Source organism: Aegilops tauschii, chromosome 7, assembly GCF_002575655.3.
Source record: "Aegilops tauschii subsp. strangulata cultivar AL8/78 chromosome 7, Aet v6.0, whole genome shotgun sequence".
NCBI classification, from domain to species: Eukaryota; Viridiplantae; Streptophyta; class Magnoliopsida; order Poales; family Poaceae; genus Aegilops; species Aegilops tauschii.
The window spans coordinates 571,334,616-571,347,304 of NC_053041.3; the positions used below are offsets into that span (position 1 = coordinate 571,334,616).

The following is a 12,689-nucleotide window of genomic DNA, read 5'->3' on the forward strand; positions in this document are numbered from 1 at the left end:
GAAGAATCTCCAGGACGTGATCACGAAGTAGATGCAGTACACAGTCATCATGTAGAAGATGCCGGACATGATGATGAGGAAGATGCCAAAGCAGACGAAGGGCATGATCATGAAGATGAAGATGCCGGAGCAGACGACGATGGACCAAATGAAGGGTAATAATTTATTTAGTAATATTAATTCACAAACTGAACCAAATACTAATGGCGCACGGCTAGTGGGTGCGCCATTGCTATCTAAAAAAAAGGTTACTAATGGCGCACCGCCAGGAGGTGCGGCATTGCTATTGAAAAAAATTACTAATGGCGCACCGCTAGGGGGTGCGCCATTGCTAACCCTCCCCCAACAAAAATCCCCAATCTCTTTCTCTCTCAGCCCCCCCACACTGCCTCACCTCACCCGCGCCGCCCCCGTGCTCGCTGCCCCCGCCGCCGACCCCCACCGCCCCTGCCGCACCCGACCACCACCGCCCCCAACGCCCCGGCGCCTCGCTGCCCATCGCCCCACCGCCCCCGACCCCCACCAGACCGCCACCGCCCCCAAATCTCTTTCTCGCTCCCGGCGGCGGCTGCGGGCGAACGGCGGATCCACCGGCGGAAGGCGAGCAGAGAAGCCACAGGGAGAAGGCAAGAAGGTGCGTGCGCAGCATTCCCCTTCCCCCCCCCCCTCCTCCATTGTTCCCTAGAACGGTCGATGATCTACTCCTGCTGATCCCGTGGAACCCTCATGCTTGAATCGTCTGAAATCTCGTTCCTAGGGTTTGGAAGAAGGCAATCCGCGAGTCCGCCCGCAGAAGGCTAGCCGCGAGTCCACCTGCAGAAGGCTAGCAGCGAACCCACTGGAAGAAGGCCAACCGAAGGTGCGTTCCTCACAGATATGCTTCATCTCCTGTAAAATGTAATATTTGCTGCCTTGTTGTGCGATGACCCTGCATGCTACTATGTTCTTTTGTGTAGACAGCTGATGTGACTTAAATTTGTTGCATAGCACTGTTATCTACATTTATCCTGATTACCACAATAAATTCGTTGGAGCCTACATGTCTGAATCTGCATAATAATCCCCTTTACCCCATAAACACACTTTTGGATCTGTTTGAACCTATGCGAAGTAGCTGGAGCTGCCGTACTGTTGTCTTTTATTTCTCCATTGTCATTTAGTATGTGTGCTTTACTGTTACTTGTTGGCTCCATCTTGCAAGTTCACTGAAATTGTTGTAGTCTAAAAAACAGTTAACTGAAACTGATGTAGTCTGAAACGGTCAGGAGTTGGTAATTATCGGCAACTGTTGTGGTCTTGTAGATAAGTGTGAAAGATGATTACACACAACCTTGGTATGGAAAGCATTGATTTCATACTATTCTCATCGATTCAGATAATGCAGTACTATATGATGAGTGACGAATAACCTGAATTGTGATGCTTGTGCGTTGACGTGGTGCAGGAGGAGTTTCAGTTGGCGCTTTTCAAGACCAGTAAGAAGGAGAGTTTGTTTGCTGATCGAGTAAGTCAACATATAGTGCTGCTCCTACTCCTCTTGTATACATGTTCTACTCCTACTCCTCTGGTATTCGAAAATCTCTATATGCTAGTACAAATGTGCGAGGGAACACTATAGTGCTATTTTTGTAAGTGAACTAGTAATGTGAGTGAGCTACCAAGTACACGTGCACAGTTTATTCTATTGCTTTACTTTAGTAGTGGAAGTAGTACTACTTTCTGTGACCAAATATTAATCTTAATAGGTTAATAAAAAGGATGGCAGCTTCATTCTTTTCCAAACTAATATTGTATAATTCTCTGTGCCTGGTTCTGCATTGTATACTCCACTAAAGATACTAACACCCTAGTTGCATATACCAGCCTTCTAACACACTAGTTGAAACATAATCTTTGTGAACTACTACTTTCCTACTACTGCTGTGATTGTTCCACAATTGTATCTTGAATCATCAGCCCCCTGTGCCATTTTGATCTTCTGGACATGATTTGCGGCATCTAGAATTATGTTAGCTTTGTTCTGTAGGACTGTAACTACAAGACCAACGTTTCTTGCTCACCTATGGAATAAAAGAAAGTAGAAAAGGGGTTATAAAGTTCCTGTGCTTTTCTTTGAACATGCAAGTATTATTATTTTTTATTTCTGTTAACTGTCCATTTGGGGGCAAACTGTGACCCCAAACTGTCGATTTCCCTTGGTATATGTTGTGTTCAGCTTTGGCAGAAGTTCAGAACTGTTATGCAGTGTTGGCTGTTAGTCTGATATGAATCTAGAAGTGTTGATTTTCCTTAGTATATGTTGTGTTCAGTTTTGGCAGGAGTTCAGAACTGCTAGGCTTGTAAAGATGATCACATGTTTTACGTGTTTGTAAAGAACTGTTAGGCTTGTAAAGATGATCATATGTTGTGTTCAGTTTTACTGTTTGGAAGGAGTTCAGAACTGTTATTGGACATGTTTTACGTGTTGATCCATCAATTGATCACATTGAGAAAGACTTGTAAAGATGATGGTCATCTTTTACAGAAAACAATTTCTGTAAACACGTCAGTAACTTTGCTAGTATGCTGGGTTTTGTCTCCGACCATCGTGTCGTGATGATTTTGCAGGTACCCCGGGAGGCCCTTGAGTTTGCCGGAATGTCGATTAACTTCCGTTCCGGCAAATTCGGGTACTCCATATGTCCTATTTTCAGCAAAGGTCATGCTGAAATTTTCCGTGAATTTTAGCATGACTTTGCTAAAAATAGGACATATGGGGTACTAGCGACTAATGCATGGGCCAGGGTATCTTAGTACTTAATTAAGTAGGATCAACTGCCCCTTTATTCTTGCTGCATTAAACCATAGGTGGCAATAGAGCCAAGTGATTAGGCCCAACTTAGAATTCTCCTTCCCTTTTCTTGATAGGGTATATTATTAGAAGATACCCATATATCAGTCAACCTAGGGTGCCTCGGCATCGATAAAACCTCAATGATGAAAACTTAACTTAGCATTGAGGGTGCCTTAGCGTCGACAAACCCTAAATTATAAAACCTTGGCTTTTAGCGTGCCTTGGTGTCGATAAAAACCTAAATGATGAAAGCTTAGGCTTTTAGGGTGCCTCGGCGTCGACAAACCCTAAATGATAAAAGCTTAGCTTTTAGGATGCCTCGATGTCGACAAACCCTAAATGATGAGACCATGATCTTGTTCCTTGACAATAACCAACTTTTTGACCAAACTCTTTTCCTATTTAGAGCGAAACATGGCCCACAATGATGAGGCCGGCGGTTCGGGCGGCAAGGCATTCCGGAGCTGTCCCAGGAGATGGAGGAAGAACCTCACCGCTATGAGGACGCCGCGGAAGACACCGATCCTGACTACACAACCCCTAGTGGCGTCGGGGATGACACCACTGATGGTGCCGCCGAGGATGCCACCACTGATGATGGCAGCGCACGCACAGATGGCAGCCAACCGAAGAGGCAACGGAAGGACCGGCGCCCGAACATGCTCGGCACCGTCAAGGAGGAATTTACTGAAGTGAACTCCGACGGGGATCCAACGGCGCCCAAAGAATTAGTCAAGGGGTACTCGGTTCAGCTCGGGTGCATTCTCCGGAGCACCGTCTCGATCAACACCGAGAACCTAAGGCATAAGGACCGAGGGAATTTGCGCAACCTTCTCTTCACGAAGCTGCACGAATGATACAAGTTCTCCGCTGACTTTGCAAACACACGCCTCTCAAGGAATAAAGTGAACAGTGCCGCTCTCACGAAGATGAGCACGGCCCTGTCTACTTGGAGAAGCGCGGTGAAGAGAATGATTAACAAAGGTGATAGTTATGAGAAGATCAAGGCGAAAAATCCTTCGATCAGCGAAAATGACTACAAGGAGTTCAAGATCAAGTGCGAGAGCGGCGCATCCGAGGAATCAAGTCAGTGGGGGAAAGAGATGCCGGACTTGAACTTAGGGGTCCACAAACTCGGTCCCGGCGGTTACAGAGTGGCAGAACCTATATGGGACAAGGAGGACGCGGAGCGTGCCGAGAAAGTCCTACCGCCCCGCTTCGAGAAATACCGTGATAAGTAGACCGGGAACTATGTCAGGGCCCGGTACAAGGAAGACCCGGTAACAAAGGAGCTTACCACGGATCCGAAGACCAAGGCGCTTGAGCGTGTTCTGGTAAGGAATACACCCCCGCGTAATTAGCTCCATATGGTTGCATTCTAATTAATGAAGCCAAATTTCTAAATGGTTCACATTCCTTCCGCAGGAGACTGAAAGCAGTAGCGCGGGGTCGTCTCAGAGCTCCCCTTGGGAAAGCACTCTAAATAGGGTGTTGAACATAATGAAAAACAAGGATAAGCTCAGTAAGCCGTTGTCAGCTGGTCGTGTGGCCGGCAAAGGCTTGTCCACAAAATGGTCGTCATACTATAACGCTGGTGGGCGAAAGGAGAAAAGGACCAGCTCGGAAAGCCAGCCGCGCGAGGTTCAAGAACTCAAGGCACAAGTGGCGCGGATTCCAGAGATTGTCCAAGAGCAAGTGCAACAACAATTGGGAACGACGCTCACCGCCATTGTGCCTACCTTGATTCAGGGGCTGCAGACGTGGATTGCGGGCGGCCAACAGGGGCCGCCCCCGGTTCCCAGCTTCACGGCCAGCAACTCGCACAACGCGCAGGCGGCACCATTGGTGTCTCCGGCGGAGGCGGTATTGGTGTATCCGGCGCCGGCACGGGCATTAGAGCTTAATGCACCCGGGTGTACGCCGGCCGGCACCTCGGCAGCAAGCGGCCCCTCCGTCAGTTGCACGCCCGCCGTTGGCGGTGCCTCGACATTGGCCGAGCTCGACGCCATCACTGTAACTAAGCCTCTCGGCCGATGACTTCATCTCCTTGCCTTTGACTGGGCATCCCTGACGCCCTACATGTTTTCGCAGGGCGCCGCCGACGTTCCATGCACTCTCCTGCACTTCGTGGGCGGCGAGTTGATCGATGTCGCCAAGGGAAGAATCGTTCAACCGGGCAACCCCGTGTTCCACGGTAATCCGATGCCACCCATCGTGTATAGGGTTGAACTGGTTCGGGTGCTGCCTGGCTGCGACGAGTTGTTACCTCCGATTCGACCCGCTGGGGCCGGCGAAGATGATGTGATGACCCTCAGCGCCTGCGTAAGCTGGCCCCTGCTTTGGCCGAAGAGCCAGATTCATTTGGGGGCGGGGGACACCACCCCACAGACAACACCGCCAGTCATGCCGGCGCCAACCCATGGCAAGACCGCCGCAACGCTACCGGACATGTCGGACATCCCTATGGCACAGGATCCGGACCTGCATATGGCACAGGATCCGGACGACGACGACAACGACGACGGTACATTTACCAACGTCGATAAGTACTTTGCCGAACATGGGTATGGTGACGAATTCTTCGGGCCTCCTTCTCAAGAACCCAACCCTGAAAAAGACGACCGCGATCTAGCTGGTACCGCGGAGAAACCCAATTGCAACAGGCGTCGTCTGGCGTTCAGTTCTCAAGAGACGCCTCCAGCTGCCGCCTTCACCGAGCCTCAGATAGCCGTGGTGCGGAATATTATCAGCCCCAACACACTCAAGAAGGCGGTCTCTGAGCAGAACTCGATCCCATTACAGCAGATGAGGAAGAAGGGACGGAAACGAAAGAATAACAAGGGCGGTGCGAGCCAGCCGGCACCGAGTACGATCCATGCTCAGGACGGGCCACCTTCACCTAAGGATATCTCGAGGAGGGTGCATGTGGCGGGTAGGCCGATGCTACCGACTAATATGCTCAATGCTGCAACCAGTGCTATGCGGAGTCTGCATGACAATGTTCTTTCTTTGGAGAAGCGGCGTCTCTCCGAGAATAATGTGGCATACCCGGTTTTCGTGGCCAAGGTGCCAGAGGGCAAGGGTTTTGTGGATAGCGCCATCGGGGGTACGATCGTCCTGCGGTTTGATGACATCTTCGCTATGTTTAACCTTCATCCGCTGCACTACACCTTCGTTCGGCTATTTTCGCTGAGTATGGAGATGCGGATCATTAGAGACAAGACCCTGGACATCGTGATAGTCGACCCCTTCTACATGCGTGCCAAGATCTTGGGCAGCGTTGGGGACTGGCAAGTCACGAGTTCATACCTCGAAGGCGTCATTCTGGCAAACCCAGATAAGGATAACTTCCTCATGCCTTACTTTCCCGAGTAAGTCATCCCCTCACCGCCCCATAACATATGATTTCTTAGATTTCGATCGTTCTTTTTTTTTCTAACATTCTGTGTTTTGTGCAGTGACACACATTGCACACTCATCCTCTTAAGCCCGAAATATTCGATGGCCACATATTTCGACCCGGACCGTCAGTCGAAGAAAGACTACACAAATATCAAGAAAGTTCTTGATGATGTTCTCCCCGGCTACGCCAGATCTGGAGGCACCTTCAGCAGGCCAGTTCGTAGGTACGGCAAGCACATGTTCACCCACAATACGACGTTCCCCTGCGTCAAGAAGCCGCCTGGCGGTCAGAACGATGCCTACTATGCCCTCCATCACATGCGGGCGATCGTACGGGACCATAATCACCTTCTGCTACCAAATAATCTCAAAGATTGGGCCGCACGCTTGTCGGCAACCCAGGACGCGGACATCAGACAAGAATTCTTTCGCATCCAGTCGGAGTTTGCGGAAATCATCCATCAAGATGTCCTTCATACCTCAGGGCAGTTCTATCTCAGATATCAACCATCCAACAGTGAGATAGAAACAACGCTACAAATGCAGGCTGATGACGCCCGCGATTTCATGACCATCACGAAAGACGGCGGCTTCATCCACGCTCTGGTCCCTGAGACGAGTCGAAAGTAGTAATGCTATGTAGTTCTGAAATGTCGATTGGCTCATGTTGTAATATTAAACTTTAATGAACTTGTATGTCTCTTTGGTTTGGACAACCGTTCAACTTATATGTAATCGATGCTATTTATTAGTAGGACCATGAATCGTGCTATTAATGTGTTGCTTTTCTCTTCCGATCCTTTTGTTGCATACTTATATATTGCTTATGTATTGTCTGTGAATTGCTACTAACGTTTTGGCTAGTGCATAGAGATGCCATCGTATGTCGTGTACAAGGGTAAGGTTCCCGGAGTCTACGACGACTGGGAGGAGTGTCGGAGACAGGTTTACCATTTCAGCGGTAACAGTTACAAAGGGTACACCACTAGGGTGGAGGCGGAAGCTAGATACGCGCGCTATCTAGCGGGAGAGAGGAGGGAGCGGAGGAGGAACCGGATGAAGACCAGTTTCATCGCGATGATGCTAATCGTGATGAATGCAGCTCTCTTCTATGTGATGGTAGTTTAGATGATCGATATCGACTTGTAATGTGAAGACAAACTCGCTACTCGCGGTCTCGAGACTTGTAATGTTCTAACTTTGTTCGGTCTTTTGAATTCAGAGACTAATATGATGAATTGTATTCGGAGACTAATCTTCTATTGTATTCGATAAATCTGCTGTTTATCTGTTGTGCTGTCCATATTCTGTGCAGTAATATGTTTTGTAACCTGTGCAAATATCAGAAAAGAAAAAAATAATCCCTAATATTCATACTAGTGGCGCACCACCCAGCACTTTAGTGGCGCACTACAAAATGCACACTAGTGGTGCATCATCAACAAGTGCGCCATTAGTAAGCTAGAGCACATGGTTAAATATGGCTCCCTGGGAGGCATACTAATGGCGCACCGTATGATATACTAATGGCGCACTCCCTGGTGAGCCATTAGTATCTGGTATACTAATGGCGCACCTGTGGTGCACCATTAGTAAATAATTCTAATGGTGTGATGCTAGTGGCGCACCTGTAGTGCGCCATTAGTAGGCAAAACAGGTGCGCCACTAGCCGGCCTTTTACTAGTAGTGTACCGATGTGCTTCGCACACACGTGGCTAGCGGGTGTCTATTTCTCCAACTTTAGTTGAATCGAGTTTGACTACGGCCGGTGCTTGTTGAAGGTTAAAACAACACACTTGACGAAAAATCATTGTGGTTTTGATGCTTAGGTAAGAACGGTTCTTTCTAGAAGCCCGTAACAGCCACGTAAAATTTGCAACAACAAAGTAGAGGACGTCTAACTTGTTTTTGCAGGGCATGTTGTGATGTGATATGGTCAAGACGTGATGAGATATAAATTGTTGTATGAGATGATCATGTTTTGTAAAAGTTATCGGCAACTGGCAGGAGCCTTATGGTTGTCGCTTTGTTGTATGAAATGCAACCGCCATGTAATTGCTTTACTTTATCACTAATCGATAGCGATAGTCGTAGAAGCAATAGTTGGCGAGACGACAACGATGCTACAACAAAGATCAAGGTGTCAAGCCGGTGACGATGGAGATCATGACGGTGCTTTGGAGATGGAGATCAAAGGCACAAGATGATGATGGCCATATCATGTCACATGTTTTGATTGCATGTGATGTTTATCTTTTATGCATCTTATTTTGCTTAGTACGGCGGTAGCATTATAAGATGATCCCTCACTAAATTTCAAGGTATAAGTGTTCTCCCTGAGTATGCACCGTTGCTACAGTTCGTCGTGCCGAGACACCACATGCTGATCGGGTGTGATAAGCTCTATGTTCACATACAATGGGTGCAAGCCAGTTTTGCACACACAGAATACTTGGGTTAAACTTGACGAGCCTAGCATATGCAGATATGGCCTCGGAACACTGAGACTGAAAGGTCGAACGTGAATCATATAGTAGATATGATCAACATAGTGATGTTCACCATTGAAAACTACTCCATTTCACGTGATGATGGGACATGGTTTAGTTGATATGGATCACGTGATCATGTAGATGACTAGAGGGATGTCTATCTAAGTGGGAGTTCTTAAGTAATATGATTAATTGAACTTAAATTTATCATGAACTTAGTACCTGATAGTTTTTGCATGTCTATGTTGTTGTAGATCAATGGCCCGTGCTACCGTTCCCTTGAATTTTAATGCGTTCCTAGAGAAAGCTAAGTTGAAAGATGATGGTAGCAACTACATGGACTGGGTCCGTAACTTGAGGATTATCCTCATTGTTGCACAGAAGAATTACGTCCTGGAAGCACCGCTAGGTGCAAGACCCGCTGCAGGAGCAACTCCGGACGTTATGAACGTCTGGCAGAGCAAAGCTGATGACTACTCAATAGTTCAGTGTGCCATGCTTTACGGCTTAGAATCGGGACTTCAAAGATTTTTTGAACGTCATGGAGCATATGAGATGTTCCAAGAGTTGAAGTTTATATTTCAAGCAAATGCCCGAGTTGAGAGATATGAAGTCTCCAACAAGTTCTATAGCTGCAAGATGGAGAAGAATAGTTCTGTCAGTGAACACGTACTCAGAATGTCTGGGTAGCATAACCACTTGAGTCAGCTGGGAGTTAATCTTCCTAATGATAGTGTCATTGACAAGAGTTCTTCAATCACTGCCACCAAGCTATAAAGGCTTCGTGATGAACTATAACATGCAAGGGATGGAAAAGACAATTCCCGAGCTCTTCGCAATGCTAAAGGCTGCGGAGGTAGAAATCAAGAAGGAGCATCAAGTGTTGATGGTTAACAAGACCACTAGTTTCAAGAAAAAGGGCAAAGGGAAAAAGGGGAACTTCAAGAAGAATAGCAAGCAAGTTGCTACTCCCAGGAAGAAACCCAAGTCTGGACCTAAGCCTAAAACAGAGTGCTTCTACTGCAAAGGGATTGGTCACTGGAAGCGGAACTGCCCCAAGTATTTGGCGGATAAGAAGGATGGCAAAGTGAAAGGTATATTTGATATACATGTTATTGATGTGTACCTTACTAATGCTCGTAGTAGCGCCTGGGTATTTGATACTGGTTCTGTTGCTCATATTTGAACTCAAAATAGGGGCTACGGATTAAACGAAGATTGGCTAAGGACGAGGTGACGATGCGGGTGGGAAATGGTTCCAAAGTCAATGTGATCGTCGTTGGCACGCTACCTCTACATCTACCGTCGGGATTAGTTTTAGACCTGAATAATTGTTTTTTGGTGCCAGCGTTGAGCATGAACATTATATCTGGATCTTGTTTGATTCGAGACGATTATTCATTTAAATCAGAGAATAATGGTTGTTCTATTTATACAAGTAATATCTTTTGTGGTTATGCACCCTTGATGAGTGGTCTATTTCTGTTGAATCTTGATTGTAGTGATACACAAATTCATAATATTGAAGCCAAAAGATGCAAAGTTAATAATGATAGTGCAACTTATGTGTGGCACTACCGTTTAGGTCATATTCGTGTAAAGCGCATGAAGAAACTCCATGCTGATGGGCTTTTGGAATCACTTGATTATGAATCACTTGATACTTGCGAACCATGCCTCATGGGCAAGATGACTAAGACTCCGTTCTCCGGAACAATGGAGCGAGCAACTGACTTATTGGAAATAATACATACCGATGTATGCGGTCCGATGAGTGTTGAGGCTCACGGCGGGTATCGTTATTTTCTGGCCTTCACAGATGATTTGAGCAGATATGGGTATATCTACTTAATGAAACATAAGTCTGAAACATTTGAGAAGTTCAAAGAATTTCAGAGTGAAGTACAAAATCATCGTACAAGAAAATAAAGTTTCTACGATCTGATCGTGGATGAGAATATTTGAGTTATGAGTTTGATCTTCATTTTAAACAATGCGGAATAGTTTCGCAACTCACGCCACCTGGAACACCATAGCGTAATGGTGTGTCCGAACATCGTAACCGTACTTTATTAGATATGGCGCGATCTAGGATGTCCCTTACTGATTTACCGCTATCATTTTGGGGTTATGCTTTAGAAACGGCTGCATTCACGTTAAACAGGGCACCATCTAAATCTGTTGAGACGACACCATATGAACTATGGTTTGGCAAGAAACCTAAGCTGTCGTTTCTTAAAGTTTAGGGTTGCGATGCTTATGTGAAAAAGCTTCAACCTGATAAGCTCGAACCCAAATCGGAGAAATGTGTCTTCATAGGATACCCAAAGGAGACTGTTGGGTACACCTTCTATCACAGATTCGAAGGAAGATATTCGTTGCTAAGAATGGATCCTTTCTAGAGAAGGAGTTTCTCTCGAAAGAAGTGAGTGGGAGGAAAGTAGAACTTGATGAGGTAATTGTACCTTCTCCCGAATTGGAAAGTAGTTTATCACAGAAATCAGTTCTAGTGATTCCTACACTAATTAGTGAGGAAGTTAATGATGATGATCATGAAACTTCAGATCAAGTTACTACCGAACCTCGTAGGTCAACCAGAGTACGTTCCGCACCAGAGTGGTACAGTAATCCTGTTCTGGATGTCATGTTACTAGACCATGACGAACCTACGAACTATGAGGAAGCGATGATGAGCCTAGATTCCGCGAAATGGCTTGAGGCCATGAAATCTGAGATGGGATCCATGTATGAGAACAAAGTGTGGACTTTGGTTGACTTGCCCGATGATCGGCAAGCCATCGAGAATAAATGGATTTTCAAGAATAAGACTGACGCTGACGGTAATGTTATTGTCTACAAAGCTCGACTTGTTGCAAAAGGTTTTCGACAAGTTCAAGGAGTTGATTATGATGAGACCTTCTCACCCGTAGCGATGCTTAAGTCTGTCCGAATCATGTTAGCAATTGCCACATTTTATGATTATGAAATCTGGCAAATGGATGTCAAAACTGCATTCCTTAATGGATATCTTAAAGAAGAGTTGTATATGAAGCAACCAGAAGGTTTTGTCGATCCTAAAGGTGCTAACAATGTGTGCAAGCTCCAGTGATCCATTTATGGACTGGTGCAAGCCTCTTGGAGTTGGAATATACGCTTTGATAGTGTGATCAAAGCATGTGGTTTTATACAGACTTTTGGAGAAGCATGTATTCACAAGTAAGTGAGTGGGAGCTCTGTAGCATTTCTAATATTATATGTGAATGACATATTGTTGATTGGAAATGATACAGAATTTCTGGATAGCATAAAAGGATACTTGAATAAGAATTTTTCAATGAAAGACCTCAGTGAAGCTGCTTATATATTGGGCATCAAGATCTATAGAGATAGATCAAGACGCTTAATTGGACTTTCACAAATCACATACCTTGATAAAATTTTGAAGAAGTTAAAAATGGATCAGTCAAAGAAAGGGTTCTTGCCTGTGTTACAAGGTGTGAAGTTGAGTGAGACTCAATGCCCGACCACTGCAGAAGATAGGGAGAAAATGAAAGTCATTCCCTATGCCTCAGTCATAGGTTCTATCATGTATGCAATGTTGTGTACCAGACCTGATGTGTGCCTTGCTATAGGTATAGTAGGGAGGTACCAAAGTAATCCAGGAGTGGATCACTAGACAGCGGTCAAGAACATCCTGAAATACCTGAAAAGGACTAACAATATGTTTCTCGTTTATGGAGGTGACAAAGAGCTCGTCGTAAATGGTTACGTCGATGCAAAGTTTGACTCTGATCCGGATGACTCTAAGTCGCAAACCGGATATGTATTTATATTGAATGGTGGAGCTGTCAGTTGGTGCAGTTCCAAGCAAAGCGTCGTGGCGGGATCTACATGTGAAGCGGAGTACATAGCTGCTTCAGAAGCAGCAAATGAAGGAGTCTGGATGGAGGAGTTCATATCCG

The 12,689-nt window shown here is 46.0% G+C and overlaps 1 protein-coding gene across 1 annotated transcript; it reads left to right on the top strand.

Moving 5' to 3' along the window:
* The first annotated feature begins 254 nt into the window (after positions 1 to 254).
* LOC141027419 (uncharacterized) lies at positions 255 to 7,561 on the top strand. The gene is made up of 5 exons (XM_073504448.1): positions 255 to 277; positions 376 to 634; positions 758 to 859; positions 1,445 to 1,504; positions 7,100 to 7,561. The coding sequence occupies exons 1-5, from the start codon at positions 255 to 257 to the stop codon at positions 7,361 to 7,363; spliced, it is 708 nt and encodes a 235-aa protein (XP_073360549.1). The 3' UTR covers positions 7,364 to 7,561.
* Positions 7,562 to 12,689: the final 5,128 nt, after the last annotated feature.